This window comes from Oncorhynchus nerka, linkage group LG9b (genome assembly GCF_034236695.1).
Source record: "Oncorhynchus nerka isolate Pitt River linkage group LG9b, Oner_Uvic_2.0, whole genome shotgun sequence".
Classification (NCBI taxonomy): Eukaryota; Metazoa; Chordata; class Actinopteri; order Salmoniformes; family Salmonidae; genus Oncorhynchus; species Oncorhynchus nerka.
The window spans coordinates 24,465,186-24,491,113 of record NC_088424.1 but is presented as its reverse complement, the minus strand read 5'-3'; the positions used below and the strand labels follow the sequence as shown (position 1 = coordinate 24,491,113).

Below are 25,928 nucleotides of genomic sequence, written 5' to 3'. Positions count from 1 at the left end.
TCAGAGCAGAGAGATTGTCACACAAAACTGACAGCGCAGGGCATGGATCTCATTTCAACACCCCAGTGCCGATTTATCACCCCAGACGTGTCGCGACAGGAAACGAGAAGCTGTCTGTCTGTCTATGGGGTTATGTATTGGAATAGGAAGTGTGTTATTGATGGGTGATGTGGAGATATGTGCACTGGATCGAAGCAACACGTTCCTTTGATGGGCATTAGGCTACTGTGCATAGTAAGCATAATACTGTATTTTCACATTCAGTATATACAGTGTCTACACACACACTGACAGGTATTCATATAACACTTTAGCTTTTATAATAAACTAATGTCTTTACAGTTTACTTATTAGTTTCTAGAGCACAAAATGTGCTTCAAAAGTAGCTTGAATTCATATAGGCCCAATATAGGCTGTATTTCAATTAAAAACATCTTGTTTTTTGGTGCTCCACATTTTCAAAGTGGAAGAAAACATATAGACATTTTTCTAGTAGACCATCTGTCTCTCCTTGAGGGCTGTGGAGATCTGGGTCATGGTCCTCATGCTGTCACCATGACCACACTGAGACTGATATAATACAGTAAGTAACCAGACCCACTGAACTCAGAACTCCTTCACCAAAGCTCTGAAATGCCAGGCCAGTTTCAGCAATATTTCCTCCCATTGATTATCAGTGGGTCAGCAGAGAGCACAGCTCTTTCAGATCACCTATACCCTGCTTCGACTCCTCATACAGATGGTATTTTGCTATGCATCAATAGATTATGTTGGATATATGCTGTCATACTGTACTGAAGATTGTGTTGAACATTGTCCTTGAGAGCATTCAATCAGTTATTTAATGATCCGTATCTCATCCCTAGAGAGGCGAACGACGAGTCAACATGTTTGTCAAATCATCGTACACCGCTCTCCCACACAATCTCTGTATGCTGGTCTTCATCGTCCTTCATAGACCATCCTCATCCTCTGTCAACTGAAGTTGAGTCATATTGTGTATGTCTCAGGGAAAGGCTGCTGTTTGTACGATTCCTTTGATAGGAAGCTTTCCTGGAAGGTCTGTGCTTCCACCTGGTGGGCTTTTGTGGATTATATTTGACTGGGCATATAACTCCATTCATTTAATTACTTATCTTGTCCTTTTCTTTACCTCTGTTTTCAAATGACCTTCTGACATGCACTCTCCACACCTGATGGATGATAAAGAAATACATTGACCCAGAACATAATCTGGCATTCTACATCCCTCTGTATCTCTGTCGGTAACCCTGCAACATATTTCATCAATAGCTATGAGTAATGGACCTCCACCCCAGTGACAGTACAGTAAATGGGTGCCATAAATCAGAGACAGACCACAACACATCTGCTCCATCAGCATCTGTTTACTGTGTTGTGTGGTGGAAATAACCTTTATCAGCACACACAGCTAATGAAGTGACTCTGGGATATGATGACATACAGTTGAAGTCGGAAATGTACATACATCTTAGCCAAATACATTTAAACTCAGTTTTTCACAATTCCTGATATTTAATCCTAGTAAAAATTACCTGTCTTAGGTCAGTTAGGATCACCACTTTATTTTAAGAATTTGAAATGTCAGAATAATAGTAGAGAGAATAATTTATTTCAGCTTTTATTTCTTTCATCACATTCCCAGTGGGTCAGAAGTTTCCATACACTTAATTAGTATTTGGTAGCATTGCCTTTAAATTGTTTAACTTGGGTCAAACGTTTAGGGTAGCCTTCCACAAGCTTCTCACAATAAGTTGGGTGAATTTTGGCCCATTCCTCCTGACAGAGCTGGTGTAACTGAATCAGGTTTGTAGGCCTCCTTGCTCGCACAGGCTTTTTCAGTTCTGCCCACAAATGTTCTATAGGATTGAGGTCAGGGCTTTGTGATGGCCACTCCAATTGTTGTCAATTGACTTTGTTGTCCTTAAGCCATTTTGCTACAACTTTGGATGTATGCTTGGGGGCATTGTCCATTTGGAAGACCCATTTGTGACCAATCTTTAACTTCCTGACTCAGGTCTTGAGATGTTGCTTCAATATATCCACATACTTTTCCTTCCACATGATGTCATCTATTTTGTGAAGTGCACCAGTCCCTCCTGCAGCAAAGCACCCCCACAATATGATGCTGCCACCCCTGTGCTTCATGGTTGAAATGTTGTTCTTCGGTCTGTAAACAATTGTTGGAAAAATGACTTGTGTCATACACAAAGTAGATGTTCTAACCGACTTGCCAAAACTATAGTTTGTTAACAAGAAGATTGTGGAGTGGTTGAAAGACAAGTTTTAATGACTCCAACCTAAGTGTATGTAAACATCCGACTTCAACTGTATATACTGAACAAGAAAATAAATGCAACATGTAAAGTGTTGTTCTCATGTTTCATGAGGTGAAATAAAAGATCCCAGAAATGTTCCATACGCACAAAAAGCATATTTATCTAACATGTCCTCACCAGGGTCTTGACCTGACTGCAGTTTGACGTCGTAACCGACTTCAGTGGTAAAATGCTCACCTTTGATGGCCACTGGCACACTGGAGAAGTGTGCTCTTCACCGATGAGTCCCGGTTTCAACTGTACCGGGCAGATGGCGTTGTGTGGGCAAGTGGTTTGCTGATGTGAACAGAGTGCACCATGGTGGTGGTGGGGTTATGGTATGGGCAGGCATAAGCTATGGACAACAAACACAATTGCATTTTAGGGGGGGACCAACGATGGCAATTTGAATGCACAGAGATACTGCAACTTTTTACAGCCATTGAAGAGGAGTGGGACAACATTCCACAGGCCACAATCAACAGCCTGATCAACTCTACGTGAAGGAGAGGTGTCGCGCTGCATGAGGTGAATGGTCGTCACACCAGATATTGACTGGTTTTCCGATCCACACCCCTACCTTTTTTTAAGGTATCTGTGACCTACAGATGCATATCTATATTCCCAGTCATGGGAAATCCATAGATTAGGGCCTAATGAATCCATTTCAATTGACTGATTTCCTTATATGAACTGTAACTAAAATCTTTGAAATGGTTGCATGTTGCATTTACATTTTGTTCAGTGTACATCGTATCAGTAAACAACAGACTATTAGCTTTATTATTAATCTTATAACTATCTTGGAAACCTTATAGCCTTAAAGCCTGCCTTGAAGATGTATCACCATATTTTTTATACAGTGTGATACAGTAGTTCATTGTTTATGGGGTTTGTTGTTTCAGAGGAGATCCTTCAGACCCACATAGCCCATTGGTGGTCTCCAGATGGTCTCAGACTGTCCTACGCCACCATCAACGACACCCTGGTGCCCAAGATGGAGGTCCCTATTTTCACTGGCGCCCCATATCCAATAGGGCTGGAGTACCATTACCCCAAGGTAAATCCCAGAGACAGCCTCTTGTCTATATCCATCAACGACACCCTGGTGCCCAAGATGGAGGTCCCTATTTTCACTGGCGCCCCATATCCAATAGGGCTGGAGTATCATTACCCCAAGGTAAATCCCAGAGACAGCCTCTTGTCTATATTCTCTGTCCTCTTTGTCCTACACTGCCCTGACGTTTTTGGGTGAGTGGTATTGAATGAGAACCAATTGTTGTGCAGATCGTCTCTGGTTCAAACCCAGGTCAGAACAGAAAAGGGATAAACTCTTCAACAGAGTTGTGTGGATCTGACAGTTGACACCACACAGACAAAAAGGATCCATGTAGATACCGTATATAACCCACTGAATGATATGATTTCTGGCGTAACCTGTCTCTGCCCCTGCAGGCTGGGGAGGAGAACCCTGTAGTACACCTGTCTGTAGTGAGTTTGAACGGCCCCCTTCACACGGTGGAGATGAAGAAACCAGACGACCCCAGGATAGGGTAAGTGTCTCACTGACTGAATGACACAGTAGCACGGTTCAAGATAATCTTTATTATGCCATAGGGCAGGGATCATCAACTAGATTCAGCCGCGGGACAATTAGTTTCTTTAGCGCATGGTCAGGAGCCGGAACAAAATGACAAATCATTTGTAGACTGCAAATTGACTGCAAGAAGCACAGAAATAACTTTTGACTAAAACATAATCATTTCAAATCTTGCTTACATTTGTATACGATCACATATACATTATCTCTCTATTATGCGTGGGAATACTTTGGAACACATTTCCAAAATTAAAATCACTTGGAGATGATTTCCTGGTGTTTTTACAGTCTTTTATATCCAACTATATATACACAGTACCAGTCAAAAGTTTGGACACACCTACTCAATCAAGGGTTTTTCTTTATTTTTTTTATTTGACTATTTTCGACATCGTAGAATAATAGTGAAGACATCAAAACTATAAAATAACACATATGGAATCATGTAGTAACCCAAAAAGTGTTAAACAAATCAAAATCTATTTTATATTTGAGATTCTTCAAAGTAGCCACCCTTTGCACATTCTTGGCATTCTCTCATCCTCTCATTTAAATTAACAGGTGTACCTTGTTAAAAGTTCATTTGTGACATTTCTTCTCTTCCCTTAATGCGTTTGAGTCAATTAGTTGTGTTGTAACAAGGTAGGAGTGGTATTGTCACGCCCTGACCTTAGTATTCTTTGTTTTCTTTATTATTTTGGTTAGGTCAGGGTGTGACATGGGTGATGTATGTGTTTTTGGCCCTGTCTAGGGGTTTTGTATGTCTATCAGTGTTCACTAGTCTAGGTTTTATGTATGTCTATGGTTGCCTAGATTGGTTCTCAATTAGAGGCAGCTGTTTATTGTTGTCCCATATTTAGGCAGCCATATTCCTTGGGTATTTCGTGGGTTATTGTCTGTGTCTGCACTTATCATATATAGCTTCACGTTCGGTTTGTTGTTTTGTAAGTTTGTTTGTGTTCTTCGTTTCATTAAATAAGAAGATGTATTCATCTCACCTTGGTCTCATCCATACAACGAACGTGACAGAATAACCCACCAAACAAGGACCAAGCAGCGTGATAAAGAGGAACAGCGATTAATGGGGAAATGGACCTGGGAGGAAATACTGGATGGAGCAGGACCCTGGACACAGCCGGGGGAGTATTGCTGTCCAAAGGAGGAGTTAGAGGCAGCAAAAGCTGAGCGGCGATACTACGAGGAGAAGTACCGAGGGGAAAGGACCCTGCCATGGAAGCAGGTGGAGAAAGCACAGGAGGAACGGCGACGTTATGAGGGTACACGGCTAGCACGGAGGCCCGAGAGACATACCAATATTTTTTTGGGGGTGGGGGGTACATGAGGAGATTGTCTGAATCAGGTCGGAGACCTAAGCCAACTCCTCATGCTTACCGTGGGGAGCGTGTTACTGGTCTGGCACCCCGTTATGCGGTGGAACGCACGGTGTCACCAGTGGGCATCCAGTGGGCATCCAGCCAGGAAGGAGGGTGCCGGCTCAGTGCTCCTGGTCTCCAGTATACCTCCATGGACCAGGATATCCTGCGCCGGCTCTGCGTACTGTGAGTCTGCACAGCCCTGTGCGTCCTGTGCCAGCGCCCTGTATAAGTATAAACATCCAGCCAGGACGGGTTGTGTCAGCTCTACACTCCAGACCTCCAGTACGCTTCCACAGCCCAGTACGTCCTGTGCCTGCTCCCGCACTCGCCCTGAGGTGCGTGTCCTCATCCCGGTACCACCAGTGCCGGCACCACGCACCAGGCCTATAGTGTGCCTCGGCAGTCCAGAGCGTCCGACGACAGTACCCAGTCCAGAGTGTCCGGCGGGGGGGGGGGGGGGGGGGGTACTGTCACGCCCTGACCTTAGCATTCTTTGTTTTCTTTGTTGATGTATGTGTTTTTGTTCCTGTCTAGGGGTTTTGTATGTCTATGGGTGTTACTAGTCTAGGTGTTATGTATGTCTATGGTTGACTAGATTGGTTCTCAATTAGAGGCAGCTGTTTATCGTTGTCTCTGATTGGGAACCATATTTAGGCAGCCATATTCCTTGGGTATTTCGTGGGTTATTGTCTATGTGTTAGTTGCCTGTGTCTGCACATCATATATAGCTTCACATTCATTTTGTTGTTTTGTAAGTTTGTTTAAGTGTTCTTCGTTTCATTAAATAAGAAGATGTATTAATCTCACGCTGCGCCTTGGTCTCATCCATACAACGAACGTGACAGGTATACAGAAGATAGCCCTATTTGGTAAAATACCAAGTCCGTATTATGGCAAGAACAGCTCAAATAAGCAAAGAGAAACGACAGTCCATCATTACTGTAAGACATGAAGGTCAGTCAATCAGGAAAATGTCAAGAACTTTGAAAGTTTCTTCAAGTGCAGATGCAAAAACCATCAAGCGCAATGATGAAACTTGCTCTCATGAGGACCGCCACAGGAAAGGAAGACCCAGAGTTACCTCTGCTACAGAGGATAAATTCATTAGAGTTAACTGCACCTCAAATTGCAGCACAAATAAATGCTTCACAGAGTTCACGTATCAGACACATAATGGACACCAATAATAAGAAGAGACTTGCTTGGGCCAAGGAACACGAGGAATGGACATTAGACCGTTTGAAATCTGTCCTTTGGTCTGATGAGTCCAAATTTGCAATTTTTGTTTCCAACCGCCATGTCTTTGTGAGACACAGAGTAGGTGAACGAATGATCTCTGCATGTGTGGTTCCCAACGTGAAGCATGGAGGAGGTGGTGTGGGTGTGCTTTGCTGGTGACAGTGTCTGATTTATTTAGAATTCAATGCACACCTAACCCTGCATGGCTACCACAACATTCTGCAGCAATACGCCATCGCATCTGGTTTGCTCTTAGTGGGACTATCAAATGTCTTTCAACAGGACATAACACAGTGGATGCACTTGAGCTCAATTTCGAGTCTCATAGCAAAGGGTCTGAATACTTATGTAAATAAGATATTTTTAATACATTTGCAAACCTTTCTAAACCTATTTTCTTTTTTTTCATTATGGGTTATTGTGTGAAGATTGAGGATTTTTTTATTTCATCCATTTTAGGCTGTAACGTAACAAAATATGGAAAAAGTCTAATGTTCTGAATTCTTTCTGAAGGCACTGTATGGGTGGAGTTCAGATAATCATTTGATTATAATGATTTAGATGCACTATTGTAAAGTGGCTGTTCCACTGGATGTCTTAAGGTGAACGCACCAATTTGTAAGTCGCTCTGGATAAGAGCGTCTGCTAAATGACTTAAATGTAAATGTAAATGTAATGACCCAAAACACACCTCCAGGGTGTTGGGCTATTTGACCAAGAAGAGTGATGGAGTGCTGCATCAGATGGGGCAGCAGGTAACCTAGTGGTTAGAGCGTTGGGCCAGTAACCGAAAGGTTGGTGGATCGAATCCCCGAGCTGACAAGGTAAAAATCTGTTGTTCTGCCCCTGAACAAGGCAGTTAACCCACTGTTCCTAGGCTGTCATTGTAAGTAAGAATTTGTTATTTTAACTCACTTGCCTAGTTAAATAAAGGTTAAATAAAAAAATAAGCTGGCCTCCACAATCACCCAACCTCAACCCAATTGAGATGGTTCGGAATGAGTTGGACTGCAGAGTGAAGGAAAGAGAGATTGCCAAGAGTGTGCAAAGCTGTCAACAAGTCAAAGGGTGGCTACTTTGAAGAATCTCAAATATAAAAATCTATTTTGATTTGTTTAACACTTTTTTGGCTACTACATGATTCCTTCCATAAGTGTTATTTCATAGTAGAAATGTAGAAAATAGTAAAGATAAAGATTCTTGTTTTTAAATGAGTAGTTGTGTCTATGTACAGTGGGGCAAAAAAGTATTTAGTCAGCCACCAATTGTGCAAGTTCTCCCACTTAAAAATATGAGAGAGGCCTGTAATTTTCATCATAGGTATACCTCAACTATGACAGACAAAATGAGAAAAGAAATCCAGAAAATCACATTGTAGGAATTTTTATGAATTTATTTGCAAATGATGCCGGAAAATAAGTATTTGGTCAATAACAAAAGTTTATCTCAATACTTTGTTATATACCCTTTGTTGGCAATGACAGAGGTCAAACGTTTTCTGTAAGTCTTCACAAGGTTTTCACACACTGTTGCTGGTATTTTGGCCCATTCCTCCATGCAGATCTCCTCTAGAGCAGTGATGTTTTGGGGCTGTTGCTGGGAAACACGGACTTTCAACTCCCTCCAAAGATTTTCTATGGGGTTGAGATCTGGAGACTGGCTAGGCCACTCCAGGACCTTGAAATGCTTCTTACAAAGCCACTCCTTCGTTGCCCGGGCGGTGTGTTTTGGATCATTGTCATGCTGAAAGACCCAGCCACGTTTCATCTTCAATGCCCTTGCTGATGGAAGGAGGTTTTCACTCAAAATCTCACGATACATGGCCCCATTCATTCTTTCCTTTACACGGATCAGTCGTCCTGGTCCCTTTGCAGAAAAACAGCCCCAAAGCATGATGTTTCCACCCCCATGCTTCACAGTAGGTATGGTGTTATTTGGATGCAACTCAGCATTCTTTGTCCTCCAAACACGACGAGTTGAGTTTTTACCAAAAAGTTATATTTTGGTTTCATCTGACCATATGACATTCTCCCAATCTTCTTCTGGATCATCCAAATGCTCTCTAGCAAACTTTAGACGGGCCTGGACATGTACTGGCTTAAGCAGGGGGACACGTCTGGCACTGCAGGATTTGAGTCCCTGGCGGCGTAGTGTGTTACTGATGGTAGACTTTGTTACTTTGGTCCCAGCTCTCTGCAGGTCATTCACTAGTTCCCCCGTGTGGTTCTGGGATTTTTGGTCTCCGTTCTTGTGATCATTTTGACCCCACGGGGTGAGATCTTGCGTGGAGCCCCAGATCGAGAGAGATTATCAGTGGTCTTGTATGTCTTCCATTTCCTAATAATTGCTCCCACAGTTGATTTCTTCAAACCAAGCTGCTTACCTATTGCAGATTCCGTCTTCCCAGCCTGGTGCAGGTTTTTTTCTCATTTTGTCTGTCATAGTTGAAGTGTACCTATGATGGAAATTACAGGCTTCTCTCATCTTTTTAAGTGGGAGAACAATTGGTGGCTGATTAAATACTTTTTTGCCCCACTGTATGTGTATTTATGTGTGTCTAATATATATATATATATATATACAGTGCCTTGCGAAAGTATTCGGCCCCTTGAACTTTGCGACCTTTTGCCACATTTCAGGCTTCAAACATAAAGATATAAAACTGTATTTTTTTGTGAAGAATCAACAACAAGTGGGACACAATCATGAAGTGGAACGACATTTATTGGATATTTCAAACTTTTTTAACAAATCAAAAACTGAAAAATTGGGCGTGCAAAATTATTCAGCCCCCTTAAGTTAATACTTTGTAGCACCACCTTTTGCTGCGATTACAGCTGTAAGTCGCGCTTAATTTTGCACGCCCAATTTTTCTGTTTTTGATTTGTTAAAAAAGTTTGAAATATCCAATAAATGTCGTTCCACTTCATGATTGTGTCCCACTTGTTGTTGATTCTTCACAAAAAAATACAGTTTTATATCTTTATGTTTGAAGCCTGAAATGTGGCAAAAGGTCGCAAAGTTCAAGGGGGCCGAATACTTTCGCAAGGCACTGTATATATATATATACATATACACGTGTGTGTGTGTGTGTGTGTGTGTGTGTATGCATGGAGTATATGTATACATGTGTATAAATGTTTTTTTTAACTTGGTGGGGGCATATAAAATCACCTGCTGGCCAAATTTGGACTACGGGCCATATTCATCATGGAATAAGCTTGCATCATAATGTATACCGCATTAACCATGGCAATTCTGAAACAATAGGAAATGAATTTACCTAAACTTGTAACTCATCCCATTGTGTTATTTTTGTAGAATGGAATATTACATCACAATGGTTATGTGGGCCACCACCACCAAGCTGGCAGTCAACTGGCTGAACAGAGCCCAGAACAACTCCATATTGACACTGTGTGAGGCCACCACAGGAGTCTGCACTAAGGTGAAACTCTCTCTCTCTCTCTCACACACACACACACACACACACACACACACACACACACACACACACACACACACACACACACACACATGAACACACACACACACTCACAAGAACACACACACTCACAAGAACACAAACATACACTCACATGCACACGCATGCATGCATGCCACCCTCTTACACTGGCCCTAGCCCTTACTTGCTATCTCATACTTTTCCAGAAACATGAGGATGAAAGTGATAGCTGGCTACACAAACAGGTAAGTGATATGAACAGTAAAAGCATTTTATAACATTTATCACTCACAACACACATAAAAAACAACCCATACATTACAGTCAACACTTACAGAAGAAGGGGAGGCGGTTGGAGGGACAGAAGTGCATTTTACCGATTTAGTTGTCTCATGTACTCAGACTCACTCCTCCTTTCTCTCCCTACTGTAGAACGAAGCGCCACTCTTCTCCCATGATGGATACAAGTTCTTCTTTACCAGAGCTATACCTCAGGGTGGGAGGGGCAAGTTCTTCCATATCTCCATGTCAACCTCCCAGGTAGAACAACACTGTCCTCCTTCCTGGAGTTATGTCCACTACCATTCAAATGTTTGGGGTCACTTAGAAATGTCCTTGTTTTTGAAAGAATAGCTCATTTTTTGTCCAAATAACATAAAATTGATCAGAAATGTTGTAAATGACTATTGTAGCTGGAAACGGCAGATTTTTTATGGAATATCTACATAGGCGTACAGAGGCCCATTATCAGCAACCATCACTGCTGTGTTCCAATGGCACATTGTGTTAGCTAATCCAAGTTTATCATTTTAAAAGGCTAATTGATCATTAGAAAACCCTTTCACAATTATGTTAGCAACTGAAAACTGTTGTTCTGATTAAAGAAGCAATAAAACTGTCCTTCTTTAAAGTAGTTGAGTATCTGGAGCATCAGCATTTGTGGGTTCGATTACAGGCTCAAAATGGCTAGAAACAAAGACCTTTCTTCTGAAACTCGTCAGTCTATTCTTGTTCTGAGAAATGAAGGCTATTCATTGTGAGACATTGCCAAGAAACTGAACATTTTGTACAATGCTGGGTACTACTCCCTTCACAGAACAGTGCAAACTGGCTCTAACCAGAATAGAAACTGAGCAAGAGGATAAGTACATTAGAGTGTCTAGTTTGAGAAACAGACACCTCACAAGTCCTCAACTGGCAGCTTCATTAAATAGTACCCTCAAAACACCCGTCTCGACGTCAACAGTGAAGTTGCGACTCCATGATGGTGGTCTTCTCGGCAGAGTTGCAAAGAAAAAGCTGTATCTCAGACTGGTAAATAAAATATTAAGATGGGCAAAAGAACACAGATGCAAGATCACGGTTGAACCAGGGGCTGAACTTGTTTTTAATTCTCGTTTTCATTATGGGGCCTTGTTTGATAACAATACCACTGAGAAAAAAAATGGAAAAAAAGAAGGGCGTCTTCCAAGCGTCTTCGACAGAGAAGATCAAGATGTTTCTATACCAATTTACAGAGTCCAAGTCATGAAGGATGGCTTGCTCATTAAAGTTTTTTTGCCGAGCGTCTATGACAAATCAGGATATGTAATTTCACTGAGCAGCCATTACGAACACAGGCTGTAAAACAGTGATCACTAAGGTCATTACAGAAAACACCAGACTGATACCTATCAGGATTATTTGTGAGGATAACATCGAGGAAAGTAGCCTTTTCTGGGTGTTTGGAGTCATACCTTGTGGGATTGGTAATAATCTGAGAAAGATTTAGGGAGTCCCATTGCTTTAGGACTTGGTCAGGTGGTTTAAACATGTCCCAGTTTAGGTCACCCAACAGGACTTAGTGTAAGGGGCCAGGAGAGAGCTAAGGGCAGGTAGGGTACAGCAACAGTAGATGGGCCAGGGTGGACATGCACATTTCCCGATATCATCAACAGTAATACAATCAAGGCACGGCAGAGGACAGGGAGAGCTCTGCGAGAGGTGGTTATAAGGAGGCCAAAAGTCTGTGTAACCAATAGAGTGTTAGTCCTGACTGTGGGAACAAACATAGTATGTAGCACGGTTGGGTAAATAAGAAAGCTCATAGTCAACAAAGCATACAGGAGTCATGAGGCAAATAGTACAATGCACAATAAAAAATACATAATGACTTGGGGCTAGCCATTGTAAGTTCAGTCACTCTCCCCAATGGTGCCTGTGTGCTGGAGGTGAACGAAAGCTCGGGAGAGAGAGGGGAGTGTCTGTACCAGACAGGGAGAGACAAGACAGGGCAGATGGTGAACAGATCGAAAGCTCGGGAGAGAGAGGGGAGTGTCTGTACCAGACAGGGAGAGACAGGCCAGGGCAGACGGTGAACAGAGAGGGGAGTGTCTGTACCAGACAGGGAGAGACAGGCCAGGGCCGATGGTGAACAGAGAGAGGGGAGTGTCTGTACCAGACAGGGAGAGACAGGCCAGGGCAGACTGTGAACAGAGAGGGGAGTGTCTGTACCAGACAGGGAGAGACAGGCCAGGGCAGACGGTGAACAGAGAGGGGAGTGTCTGTACCAGACAGGGAGAGACAGGCCAGGGCAGACGGTGAACAGAGAGGGGTGAGGGAGTGTGGTGGGGGTACCTGTACCAGACAGGGAGAGACAAGACAGGGCAGACGGTGAACAGATCGCCAGGTGGACCCCAGCAGCAGGCAACAGGAGTAGGTATTACACCCACTTGGGAAAAGCTTTTATTTCTGGAGGCAGATTTCTTGTGGAAAATGCCAGTGGGTGGTCTCTGAACAGCGGGAGGGCTTCAAAAGCCTCTGGATTTGGGTGGGGTAGCCTGCGAGATTCCTGCCATTTGTTGGGATCAAAGGCTTCGACAACTCAGATTATTGAAGTTGTATCTGGTCTGTTTCAGTTCCAGGTTGGATGGTGTCCTCAGGTCTCTGCTGTTTGTTTGCCAGAGCCAACTGTAGCCAACTGTTCTTTAACCTGTAGTTGTCATGTTGACATGTATTGTTCCATTCCAGCCCAACACCAGCACAGACACTCTGCAGTGCCTGACATCAGGAGACTGGGACGTTACTCAGATACTAGCTTACAGCCAAGACAAGCAGCTCATGTAAGTCTCTCCACCCATACATTACAGTAACGTGACCAAATAGTACCACTATGATTCCTAAATACATATAATTTGTTATCACTTATAGTTGATCAAATGTTACCATGGGAATTTGACTTACCTTCTCTTGTTCAGGTAATAGTCTTCGAACTCCAAACTGATCTTCATCACAATGTTTTACAGATACTTTTTGAGCACAGAGGATGATCCAAAACGACGACACCTCTACAGGTATAGTTAGAGGGTTTATTCTGTGAGAGATTACTATGTAATTGTTTTTATCTAACAGGGTATAATCAATCAATCAAATGTATTTATAAAGCCCTTTTTACATCAGCCGATGTCACAAAGTGCTATACAGAAACCCAACATAAAACCCCAAACAGCAAGTAATGCAGATCTAGAAGCACGGTTGCTAGGAAAAACTCCCTGGGAAGGCAGGAACCTAGGAAGAAACCTAGAAAGAAACCTAGAACCAGGCTCTGAGGGGTGTCCAGTCCTCTTCTGGCTGTGCTGGTGGTGATTATAACAGTACATGGCCAAGATGTTCATAGATGACCAGCAGGGTCAAATAATAATAATCACAGTGGTTGTTGAGGGTGCAACAGGTCAGCACCTCAGGAGTAAATGTCAGTTAGGCTTTTCATAGCCGATCATTCAGAGTTAGAGACAGCAGGTGAGGTAGAGAGAGGGAGTCGAAAACAACAGGTCCGGGACAAGGTAGCACGTCCGGTGAACAGGTCAGGGTTCCATAGCCGCAGGCAGAAGAGTTGATACTGGAGCAGCAGCAGGTGGATTGGGGACCGCAAGGAGTCATCAGCCCAGGTAGTCCTGAGGCATGGTCCCAGGGCTCAGGGAGGGAGGGAGGGAGGGAGGGAGGGAGGGAGAACTTCACACAGGACACCAGATAAGACAGCAGAAATACTCCAGATAATGCTAATAGCGTGGTTTACTGTATCTATCCTATATCAGTGCGGACACTAAAGGCCCGTTCAACCGCCGCTGTCTGTCATGCGAGTTCAAGTGTGGCTATGTGGAGGGCTCCTTCAGCCACAACATTCAGTACTTCCTGCTTAACTGTAAAGGTGAGTGCTCCTGACCTTGAATCCTGAACACTAAGCAGTAAATGTTGCACTTTCCTGAATCAGTAGATTTTTGTAATACATAAATAAATTGAAGTCTTTGGCTATGCTGCTGAGGTTTTAGTGGGGTGTTTAGTGTCAAATATATAAAATAAATAAAACATATGAGTCAAAATATTAAATTGAATTAATGTTCAATGCTATGGCAAAAGGTTATATTGAATCTGACTGCAGTACACCACTAACCACTGTTTCTACTTGCCAATCAGATGTAGCTCAATGTGAACTGCCAGCCACGAAATGTGAACTGCCAGCCTGCATCCTATAGTGTTCCTGCTGTATCAAGCTACAGTAGTTGGCATAGTATGTCCTGCCCTGCTTCCTGTGTGTCAGACAGGTTCTGTCTGAAATGAGAGCAGGGCCCAGGGAGGGTCAGATGAGGACGGGCTCAGCGCTGCATGGCCTTTTTTATGTCTGTGTTCTCATTCTCTCTGAGAACGTTAATCATCGTTCCCTCCTACCGGTGCAGTTGCCATGGCAGCTGATTTGTTTAGAGGGTCCGCTTTGGAGAGGATAAAGGGCTACAACCTTTTCATTAATTTGATGTTGTGAGTGGAGAGCAGCCCTGGTCTGTTCGGAGTAATAATAACAGCCAGGTATTCATTCAGCTGCTCCCCAGGGTGCTACAGACAGACAGTGGCTTCTCAGTAATGACACATGGCTGGCTGAGAAGGGTTATTTCTAGACTTGCATTACTAAAGATGGAAAGAGAGTGAGAGGCATTTTTTTTACAATCTCTGTTTTTTAAATACGGTGAAATGTGTATTTTGTTGGCTTTTCCATTAGAGGCCATTTATATGAACCTTCAAGTGTTTATTCCTATAATAACCTCCACCTCTCTCTCTCTCTTTCTCTGCCCCCCACCCAACCCCCATGTATCCCCATCCAGGCCCCGATGTACCCAGTGTTGCCATCTACAGCACAAAAGACAGACAGAGTGAGTGCTATGAAGCCTGACCCTGGCCTGTACCATAAAGGGCACTGAAGCAGAGGGGCATTTTATTCAGTATAGTGTCTTTAATATCACATCACAAAAAATGAAATGTGAAATGTGTTCGATGCTTCATGAAGCTGCCACTCAGACTATACTGTAAGTGAACAATGAGACTGTTTCTTCCATGTCACTGCAGAGGTCCTGGACCTGGAGACTAACGAGGGAGTGAATAACACGTACCACAGCATGCAGATGCCCAAAGTGGAGTACGAGACCATCACCATTGACGATTACAGTAGGTATCCCTCCATGGTGCAACTATGCATAGGAAGCTAGACAATGCCCTTTTCATCTGCATTCTTTATGATGACATTATATATGTCATCAAATGGCCTCCCGAGTGGAGCTGTGGTCTAAGGCACTGCATCGCAATGCTAGCTGTTTCGCTAGAGATTCTGGGTTCGCGACCAGGAGACCCATGGGGCGGCGCACAATTGGCCCAGCGTCATCCGGGTTAGGGGAGGGTATGGCGGGCAGGGATGTCCTTGTCCCATCGTGCACTAGCGACTCCTGTGGCGGGCTGGGCGCAGTGCACGCTGACATGGTCGCCAGGTGTAGTGTTTCCTCCGACACATTGGTGCGTCTGGCTTCCGGGTTAAGTGAGCAGTGTGGCTTGGTTGTGTTTTGGAGAATGCACGGCTCTCAACCTTCGTCTCTCCCGAGTCCGTACGGGAGTAGCAGCGATGAGACAAGACTGTAACTACCAATTGGATACCACGAAATTGGGGAGAAAAAGTATGTGAACCCTTTGGAATTACCTGGATTTCTGCATAAATTGGTCATCAAATTTGATCTGATCATCATCTAAGTCACAGCAACAGACAAACACAGTGTACTTCAACTAATAACACACAAAGTATTGTATTGTATTGTATTATTCACAGTGTAGGTTGGAAAAAGTATGTGAACCCCTAGGCCAATGACTTCTCCAAAAGCTAATTGGAGTTAGGTGTTACCTAACCTGGTGTCCAATCAATGAGACGAGATTTGAGATGTTGATTAGAGCTGCCCTGCCTTATAAAAAACACTCACAAAATTTGAGTTTTCACAAGAAGCATTGCCTGATGTGAATCATACCTCGAACAAAATAAATCTCAGAAGAAATGTTGACTTGCATAAAGCTGGAAAGGGTTACAAAAGTATCTCTAAAAGCCTTGATGTTCATTAGTCCACGGTAAGACAAATTGTCTATAAAATGGAGACAGTTCAGCACTGTTGCTACTCTCCCTAGGAGTGGCCGTTCTACAAAGATGACTGCAAGAGCACAACGCAGAATGCTCAATGAGGTTAAGAAGAATCCTAGAGTGTCAGCTAAAGACTTACAGAAATCTCTGGAACATGCTAACATCTCTGTTGACAAGTCTACAATATGTAAAACACTAAACAAGAATGATGTTCATGGTAGGACACCACAGAAGAAGCCACTGCTGTCCAAAAGAAAACATTGCTGCACGTCTGAAGTTCGCGAAAGAGCACCTGGATGTTCCACAGAGCTACTGGCAAAATATTCTGTGGAAAGATTAAACAAAAGTTGAGTTGTTTGGAAGGAACACACAACACTGTGTGGAGAAAAAAGGCACAACACACCAACATCAAAACCTCATCCCAACTGTAAAGTATGGTGGAGGAAGCATCCTGGTTTGGGGATGCTTTGCTGCCTCAGTGCCTGGAAAGCTTGCCATCATCGACGGAAAAATGAATTCCCAAGTTTATCAATACAGTTTGCAGGAGAATGTAAGACTCTCTGTCCGCCAATTGAAGCTCAACAGAAGTGGGTGATGAAACAGGACAACAACCCAAAACACAGAAGTAAATCAACAAAAGAATGGAAGAAAATACGCCTTCTGGAGTGGCCCAGTTAGAGTCCTGAACTAAACCCGATTTGAGATGCTGTGGCATGACCTTGAGAGCGGTTCACACCAGACATCCCAAGAATATTGTTGAACTGAAACAGTTTTGGAAAGAGGAATTGTCCAAAATTCCTCCTGACCGTTGTGCAGCTCTGATCGGCAACTACAGAAAACATTTTGTTTTAGGTTATTGCTGCCAAAGGAGGGTCAACCAGTTATAAATCCAAGGGTTCACATACTTTTTCCACCCTGCACTGTGAATGTTTACATAGTGTGTTCAATAAAGACATGAAAACGTCTAATTGTCTGTGTGTTATTAGTTTAAGCAGACTGTGTTTGTCTGTTGTTGTGACTTAGATGAAGATCAGATCAAATTTTATGACCAATGTATGCAGAAATCCAGGTAATTCCAGAGTCCACATACATTTTCTTGCCACTGTACTCTCACAGTAATCACACAAACCTTCCATTCGCTCCTGAAACTGCCTCTTTGAAGATAGGCTAGCCAGCCTGTCGATGGTTCCCATTGGGGGGTGAGAGTAGCATACTACAGTGATTTGAGAAGAGTAGTAGAATGGTCCCACTTAAATTCACTTTTCTAGATACTTTACTTAGGACAGCTAATCATCCTTACCAATGATTGTCCCTCCCAGGTGAGTTTCTCACCTCTACCTTGTGTTGATATTCAGAGTTCGAACCACTTTGGATGTGAGCTGCAGCTACACGGCTCTCTGGTCTGAAAGTTCATTTCTTTACCAATCCTTTATGCACTCTGGTCGAAAGGGGTGGTTCCGTCAGGCTGACACGCGCTCTGACCTCATTCGGGCGTGGCTACTTACTGTGCAAAGTTTATAGGAGACAAATGATCTATTATGGCTCCTAAAATCCCATTCTTATCTTAACAAAAATCATTTAATAATTTTTCATATTTCATACACAACGTTAAGGATGGAGGCTTTGTACATGTAATGTATATATAATCTTCAAGTTACAGTATTTATTTTTTAACATTTTTAATGACATCACAAAATAACCCATATGACATTATTTTTTATTTTTTATTTCACCTTTATTTAACCAGGTAGGCTAGTTGAGAACAAGTTCTCATTTGCAACTGCGACCTGGCCAAGATAAAGCATAGCAGTGTGAACAGACAACACAGAGTTACACATGGAGTAAACAATTAACAAGTCAATAACACAGTAGAAAAAAAGGGGAGTCTATATACATTGTGTGCAAAAGGCATGAGGAGGTAGGCAAATAATTACAATTTTGCAGATTAACACTGGAGTGATAAATGATCAGATGGTCATGTACAGGTAGAGATATTGTTGTGCAAAAGAGCAGAAAAGTAAATAAATAAAAACAGTATGGGGATGAGGTAGGTAAAAATGGGTGGGCTATTTCCCGATGGACTATGTACAGGTGCAGCGATCGGTTAGCTGCTCAGATAGCAGATGTTTGAAGTTGGTGAGGGAGATAAAAGTCTCCAACTTCAGCGATTTTTGCAATTCGTTCCAGTCACAGGCAGCAGAGAACTGGAACGAAAGGCGGCCAAATGAGGTGTTGGCTTTAGGGATGATCAGTGAGATACACCTGCTGGAGCGCGTGCTACGGATGGGTGTTGCCATCGTGACCAGTGAACTGAGATAAGGCGGAGCTTTACCTAGCATGGACTTGTAGATGACCTGGAGCCAGTGGGTCTTGCGACGAATATGTAGCGAGGGCCAGCCGACTAGAGCATACAAGTCGCAGTGGTGGGTGGTATAAGGTGCTTTAGTGACAAAACGGATGGCACTGTGATAAACTGCATCCAGTTTGCTGAGTAGAGTGTTGGAAGCAATTTTGTAGATGACATCGCCGAAGTCGAGGATCGGTAGAATAGTCAGTTTTACTAGGGTAAGTTTGGCGGCGTGAGTGAAGGAGGCTTTGTTGCGGAATAGAAAGCCAACTCTTGATTTGATTTTCGATTGGAGATGTATGATATTAGTCTGGAAGGAGAGTTTACAGTCTAGCCAGACACCTAGGTACTTATAGATGTCCACATATTCAAGGTCGGAACCATCCAGGTTGGTGATGCTGGTCAGGCGTGCGGGTGCAGGCAGCGAACGGTTGAAAAGCATGCATTTGGTTTTACTAGCGTTTAAGAGCAGTTGGAGGCCACGGAAGGAGTGTTGTATGGCATTGATGCTCGTTTGGAGGTTAGATAGCACAGTGTCCAAGGATGGGCCGGAAGTATATAGAATGGTGTCGTCTGCGTAGAGGTGGATCAGGGAATCGCCCGCAGCAAGAGCAACATCATTGATATATACAGAGAAAAGAGTCGGCCCGAGAATTGAACCCTGTGGCACCCCCATAGAGACTGCCAGAGGACCGGACAGCATGCCCCTCGATTTGACACACTGAACTCTGTCTGCAAAGTAATTGGTGAACCAGGCAAGGCAGTCATCCGAAAAACCGAGGCTACTGAGTCTGCCGATAAGAATATGGTGATTGACAGAGTCGAAAGCCTTGGCAAGGTCGATGAAGACGGCTGCACAGTACTGTCTTTTATCGATGGCGGTTATGATATCGTTTAGTACCTTGAGCGTGGCTGAGGTGTACCCGTGACCGGCTCGGAAACCAGATTCTTTAGATCGCCTCTGACAATTCCCCACATTCTATGTTACAAATATTGTTCCAGTATTCGCTTTAGAATGTGTTTGAGTTTCGGCTGGAAAACGTCTCTGGGGACAAAGCACATTCCTTGGTGAATTTGGAGAGGGAGACCCTGGATCTCCTCCAATTTAAAACAGGGCATGAGGTGTCAACCCCCACCAGTTACCTTCTCCCCTCTCTGTCGGTGAGAGAGGGCCTGGTTGAAGTCATCCATTGCCAAGCTGATCTGACCTATTTGTATCCTCACAGGACAGTCATGACACAGCATTCAAGATTAGACTCACCCTTTGTATAATGTCTTCATAAATTCTGATATGCACTACTGGGCTGCACTCTAACAATGGCATTAGTTATAAGATTTGATATGATAATTTAAGAAGAACCACATTTGATTTAGTCTTGTTTCTTGCAGCTCTGACGATGCAGATTCTGAAGCCAGCTGGTTTCATAGACACAGCTCACTACCCCCTCCTGCTACTAGTGTAAGTATGGCAACAACTACCCCCGCACACACACAATACAGTTACTATGTTTTTCTAGATAAAAAATATCATACAATCCCCAGTAGAGATTATATTATAATTAAAGCATATTCTGTTTTGACATTGGACTCATGACTTTGGACCATCACAGAGCGCTATAATGGATCATTGGTTCTGCCTGTCCTGTTTCCCCCAGGGACGGAACTCCTGGCGGACAGATGGTGACAGAGCAGTTCCGTGTGGACTGGGCCACGGTGCTGGTGAGCAGTTATAGCACCATTGTGATCCGCTTTGACGGCCACGGGTCCGGGTTCCAGGGCACCAACCTCCTCCACCGCATCAGGAGGAAACTGGGCGTGATCGAGGAGAGGGACCAGATGGAGGCCCTCAGGTGGGAAGGAGGGAGAGACACACCTGGACACAGTATAATCTTCTTTGAGAATTCAAATAATTGCTCCCTCTTTATATGCTAACACCATGTTACCACATCTTACAGTTGCTATTTGCAGGTACAGTTTAACTACAGTGGGAAAAACTATGATACAATTCTTCATTATAGTACGTTACTGGGTTGTTGGAAATATAATACCAACAAAGCATTGATTGTTTATTCTTCTTTATTCTAGACTGATATCGAAAGAAATGTACATCGACAAAAGTCGAATTGGAGTATATGGAAAGGTAGGGAGAATCAATGCTTGAAGAAAAGAAGCTAGCTACTTATTCAAACCATGTAAAAAAAAAAGCAATGTACTCCTCTTCTTGTCAATTCAAGTACAGTATCTGAGCTGAAGAAAGAGTGGGCGAGGGTTTTACTCTGTCTGGAACATAGAGCAGAAGCTCACTCCCACATATCTAAACTCAGCAAAAATAATCTTTGTCCCTTTTTCAGGACCCTGTCTTTCAAAGATAATTTGTAAAAATCCAAATAACTTCACAGATCTTCATTGTAAAGTGTTTAAACACTGTTTTCCATGCTTGTTCAATGAAATATAAACAATTAATGAACATGCACCTGTGGAACGGTCATTAAGACACTAACCGCTTACAGACGGTAGGCAATTAACGTCACATTTATGGAAACTTACGACACTAAAGAGACCTTTCTTCTGACTCTGAAAAGATGCCCAGGGTCCCTGCTCATCTGTTTGAACATGCCTTAGGCATGCTGCAAGGAGGCATGAGGACTGCAGATGTGGCCAGGGTCCCTACTCATCTGTTTGAACGTGCCTTAGGCATGCTGCAAGGAGGCATGAGGACTGCAGATGTGGCCAGGGTCCCTGCTCATCTGTGTGAACGTGCCTTAGGCATGCAGCAAGGAGGCATGAGGACTGCAGATGTGGCCAGGGTCCCTGCTCATCTGTGTGAACATGCCTTAGGCATGCTGCAAGGAGGCATGAGGACTGCAGATGTGGCCAGGGTCCCTGCTCATCTGTGTGAACATGCCTTAGGCATGCTGCAAGGAGGCATGAGGACTGCAGATGTGGCCAGGGTCCCTACTCATCTGCGTGAACGTGCCTTAGGCATGCTGCAAGGAGGCATGAGGACTGCAGATGTGGCCAGGGGCAATAAATTGCAATGTTCGTACTGTGAGACGCCTAAGACAGTGCTACAGGGAGACAGACAGACAGCTGATCGTCCTCGCAGTGGCAGACCACGTGTAACAACACCTGCACAGGATCGGTACATCCGAACATCACACCTGTGGGACAGGTACAGGATTGCAACAACTACCCGAGTTACACCAGGAACGCACATTCCCGCCATCAGTGCTCAGACTGACCGCAATAGGCTGAGAGAGGCTGGACTGAGGGCTTGTAGGCCTGTTGTAAGGCAGGTCCCCACCAGACATCACCGGAAACAACGTCGCCTATGGGCACAAACCCACCGTCGCTGGACCAGACAGGACTGGCAAAGAATGCTCTTCACTGACGCGGTTTTGTCTCACCAGGGGTGATGGTCGGATTCGCGTTTATCGTCGATGGAATGAGCGTTACACCGAGGCCTGTACTCAGGAGTGCGATTTGGAGGTGGAGGGTCCGTCATGGTCTGGGGCGGGATCGAGGTGGAGGGTCCGTCATGGTCTGGGGCGGGATCGAGGTGGAGGGTCCGTCATGGTCTGGGGCGGGATCGAGGTGGAGGGTCCGTCATGGTCTGGGGCGGGATCGAGGTGGAGGGTCCGTCATGGTCTGGGGCGGGATCGAGGTGGAGGGTCCGTCATGGTCTGGGGCGGGATCGAGGTGGAGGGTCCGTCATGGTCTGGGGCGGGATCGAGGTGGAGGGTCCGTCATGGTCTGGGACGGGATCGAGGTGGAGGGTCCGTCATGGTCTGGGGCGGGATCGAGGTGGAGGGTCCGTCATGGTCTGGGGCGGTGTGTCACAGCATCATTGGACTGAGATTGTTGTCATTGCAGGCAATCTCAACACTGTGCATTACAGGGAAGACATCCACCTCCCTCATGTGGTACACTTCCTGCAGACTCATACTGCTCGTTCTGTGCGTGATTTCCTGCAAGACAGGAAATGTCAGTGTTCTGCCATGGCCAGCGAAGAGCCTGGATCTCAATCCCATTGAGCACATCTGGGACCTGTTGGATCGGAGGGTGAGGGCTAAGGCCATTCCCCCCCAAAAAATGTCCGGGAACTTGCAGGTGCCTTGGTGGAAGAGTGGGGTAACATCTTACAGCAAGAATCTGGCAAATCTGGTGCAGTCCATGAGGAGGAGATTCACTGCGGTACTTAATGCAGCTGGTGGCCACACCAGATACTGACTGTTATTTTTGATTTTGACCCCCCCTTTGTTCAGGGACACATTATTCCATTTCTGTCAGTCACATGTCTGTGGATCTTGTTCAATGTATGTCTCATTTGTTGAATCTTATGTTCATACAAATATTTACACGTGTTACGTTTGCTGAAAGTAAACGCAGTTGACAGTGAGAGGACATTTCTTTTTTTTGCTGAGTTTAGATATGATGTGGTGAGCTTCTGCTCTATGTTGCACTATAAAAGGAATAGGGTCCCATTTGGGATTCATAACTACGAGAGCAACTACACACTACGGCCCAGCAACGACAAATATTTCAATCAGGTTTCAGTTTGGAACTCGGTCCTCATTTGTCTATAGAAAGTTAGAATTTGTATGCAGTTTGTCTTTGGAGTGGTGTATGTGAAGGCTCGAGCCTTGATGTGTCAACAATGTATTTCTACACTGTTTGTTCAAGGAACACGATGCTATTAAGTGTCCCTCACTAACTGTACCTTATCTGTTTATATAGGTTTATGGAGGATATTTAGCCACCCTGCTTTTAAGTTCTGAAGACTCCCTGCTTAAATGTGGAGCAGCCGTCTCGCCCATCACAGATTTCAAGTTATATGGTATAACGTAATGATTTGCTTTTGCAGCATCTTTTCTTGCTGCATGAATAATTTCTCACCACAAACAATGTATTTTAGTTTGAACAGTGCCTTATAACAAGCTATTATGTGTTCCTTCTTTATACACCAGCTTCAGCATTTTCAGAGAGATACCTTGGATCACCAAAGACAGACTCTCGAGTCTACTCGGTAAAGATCCATCACTTCGTACACTTTATCCGCTAGTCAGACAAGATGTTAAATCATCTGTATTTCATGCTGCTGTTCGCTGTCCTCTTTCCTTCAGGTGGCAAGTTTAGCACACCGGGCAGCTCACCTAATGGACAGGAAGTACATGATCATCCATCCAACTGCTGATGGTACAGTCATTACTATCGATAAGTTAGCCTTTCCTAGATCGATCGGTTTGTGCTGTCTTGCCAACTGCTATTTGGGCATTGGCTAAGTTACTGTCAAAGCAGTCTTATTAACTGATTAACTTTGAGGCTGAATGTTGAAGTACTGTGACTGAATATACACATCTTACATGTCATGTTACTCTCTCTCCTTCCCTAAAGAGAAAGTCCATTTCCAGCACTCTGCAAAATTCATTAACCATTTAATCAATGAGAAGGCAAATTACTCTCTACAGGTAAGCTTGACAACATGTATTAGGACATTGTTATGAAGGCATTATGAGCAGTGTGTCAAATATTACCTCTACCTACGTGCCTTTTATTTTGTAATGTCTCTGTACTGTAGATCTACCCAGATGAGGGACACTTCCTGCATAGCGATGGCACACGGCAACACCTGAGCCAATCACTAGTTAACTTCTTTGAGGAGTGTTTCCGACTGCCGGACTTACCAAGCGAGGAGAAGAAGGACAAGGAGGATGAGGGAGATGTTTAAACCAGCTGACATGTGGTTAACACTTCAGCTACCACAGCACAATATGCAACAAATCCTTCTCAACTCATTACCCCCACCCCTAGCCTGGCCCAGATCGGTTTGTGCTGTCTTGCCAACTCTGGTGGTCAGCTGTGACAATGCTCATTTAGTGTTGGCATTGACATGCCAGATCTATGAGCAGGCCAACCTACTCCACCCTCTGTATAATTTGGGCTCCTCTTTAGAGCACAGTACCTGCATGTACCAAGGACCTCACACCTCACTCTTTATTCTTCATCACTTTTGGTTGGCTGACAACTGGACTGGCCAGCAAGACATCTCCATCGTGGATGTTGTTGACTTTGGTAAAAAAAATATTTTAAAAATGTCTTAGCAGTGAACAAATAATCTGGTCACTGAAGAGCCCTCTAGTAACCCCCCTTGTGGACAGCTAAAGTAGTGAACCACCACTCCAACCGGGATGCATTTCCTCTCCCACCACACACACACAAGTAAATCTATAGTGGGCAACGAACATCAAGGGTCATTTTCATTGCAGTAAATATGGAAGAGCTACCGGTTGTTGACTCCAGCAGAGTTTGTGTCCATGATTCTGATGTTAAAACAGCAGCACACAGATCAATGTATTTCTCTTAATTGCTGTTTGTAATGTTCAATATGTCCTTCAGTAAGTAATGTGGCTTTGAGTTAATGTATGGTGGTCACATCGGCCCATGATTTCCTTTCCAAATGACTGAGGATACAATGTTATGATCCCAAAGTTAAAGTAATACATTGAGTGGTTGCTCTAGTGTTATGGAAGGGCACAATTCAATCAGTAGCGCTGAAGATCTGTGTTATAGTGCAATTGAAATGTAAAGGTAACTTCAATGTGGGAACATTGCTTTAAAATATGTAGTGCAGGTTCTTCAGTGCTACTGATTGAGTCGAGCGCTTAGTCACTGTGCCTTACTACTGGGGGTAAACATATCCATGTCAAGGACTATAACACTTTTGTAACATTTCATTTTTCATCTAAGAAAGATTTGTACGTTGAATCATTGCTCAGACTAGTCCATATGGTTGAAAATGTACTGCGATTTTATAACTCCCATTATAAAAGTGTACTATTATTCTTGTATAATAGACACAAACATGACAGTTCTGGCTGTTGTAACTACATCAAAAGGTTCATGAGGCATATTCAGTGTAGGTTTTAGAATGTGTTTTTTTGTTGGTGAGTTAATGTTTGGTTCTCTGTCAGCTCATGTAAATGAAGTGTTCAGTGGCTTGACACTGTCCCCATGACCTCACTTCTGTTAGTAGTCAGTGAAAGTTGTCAGCTGTTTTACAAAATGTTGAAAAGTCTAACTAGAACTGTGTGTGTGACTTGTACATAAAGCATTTTCAAATTTACTTGTACATTTTGTTCT

The 25,928-nt window shown here is 43.8% G+C and overlaps 1 protein-coding gene across 5 annotated transcripts in view; it reads left to right on the top strand.

Annotated features, from left to right (window-relative positions):
* The window catches only part of LOC115114489 (dipeptidyl aminopeptidase-like protein 6), a 182,433-nt gene extending 156,522 nt beyond the window's left edge, over positions 1 to 25,911 (top strand). For 4 of the 5 annotated variants that reach the window (XM_065013449.1, XM_029642760.2, XM_065013450.1 and 1 more), the window contains exons 9-26: positions 3,245 to 3,399; positions 3,795 to 3,892; positions 9,876 to 10,002; positions 10,227 to 10,265; positions 10,453 to 10,560; positions 13,030 to 13,121; positions 13,305 to 13,352; positions 14,094 to 14,206; positions 15,153 to 15,200; positions 15,394 to 15,492; positions 20,178 to 20,247; positions 20,444 to 20,638; positions 20,874 to 20,928; positions 23,526 to 23,625; positions 23,756 to 23,814; positions 23,912 to 23,984; positions 24,183 to 24,256; positions 24,367 to 25,911. In XM_065013449.1, coding sequence (XP_064869521.1) covers positions 3,245 to 3,399; positions 3,795 to 3,892; positions 9,876 to 10,002; positions 10,227 to 10,265; positions 10,453 to 10,560; positions 13,030 to 13,121; positions 13,305 to 13,352; positions 14,094 to 14,206; positions 15,153 to 15,200; positions 15,394 to 15,492; positions 20,178 to 20,247; positions 20,444 to 20,638; positions 20,874 to 20,928; positions 23,526 to 23,625; positions 23,756 to 23,814; positions 23,912 to 23,984; positions 24,183 to 24,256; positions 24,367 to 24,516 — 1,703 coding nt within the window. In that variant the 3' untranslated portion in view covers positions 24,517 to 25,911. Of the gene's footprint in view, positions 1 to 3,244; positions 3,400 to 3,794; positions 3,893 to 9,875; positions 10,003 to 10,226; positions 10,266 to 10,452; positions 10,561 to 13,029; positions 13,122 to 13,304; positions 13,353 to 14,093; positions 14,207 to 15,152; positions 15,201 to 15,393; positions 15,493 to 20,177; positions 20,248 to 20,443; positions 20,639 to 20,873; positions 20,929 to 23,525; positions 23,626 to 23,755; positions 23,815 to 23,911; positions 23,985 to 24,182; positions 24,257 to 24,366 lie in introns of those variants that run through there. The other variant, XM_029642762.2, reaches the window with a different exon arrangement.
* Positions 25,912 to 25,928: the final 17 nt, after the last annotated feature.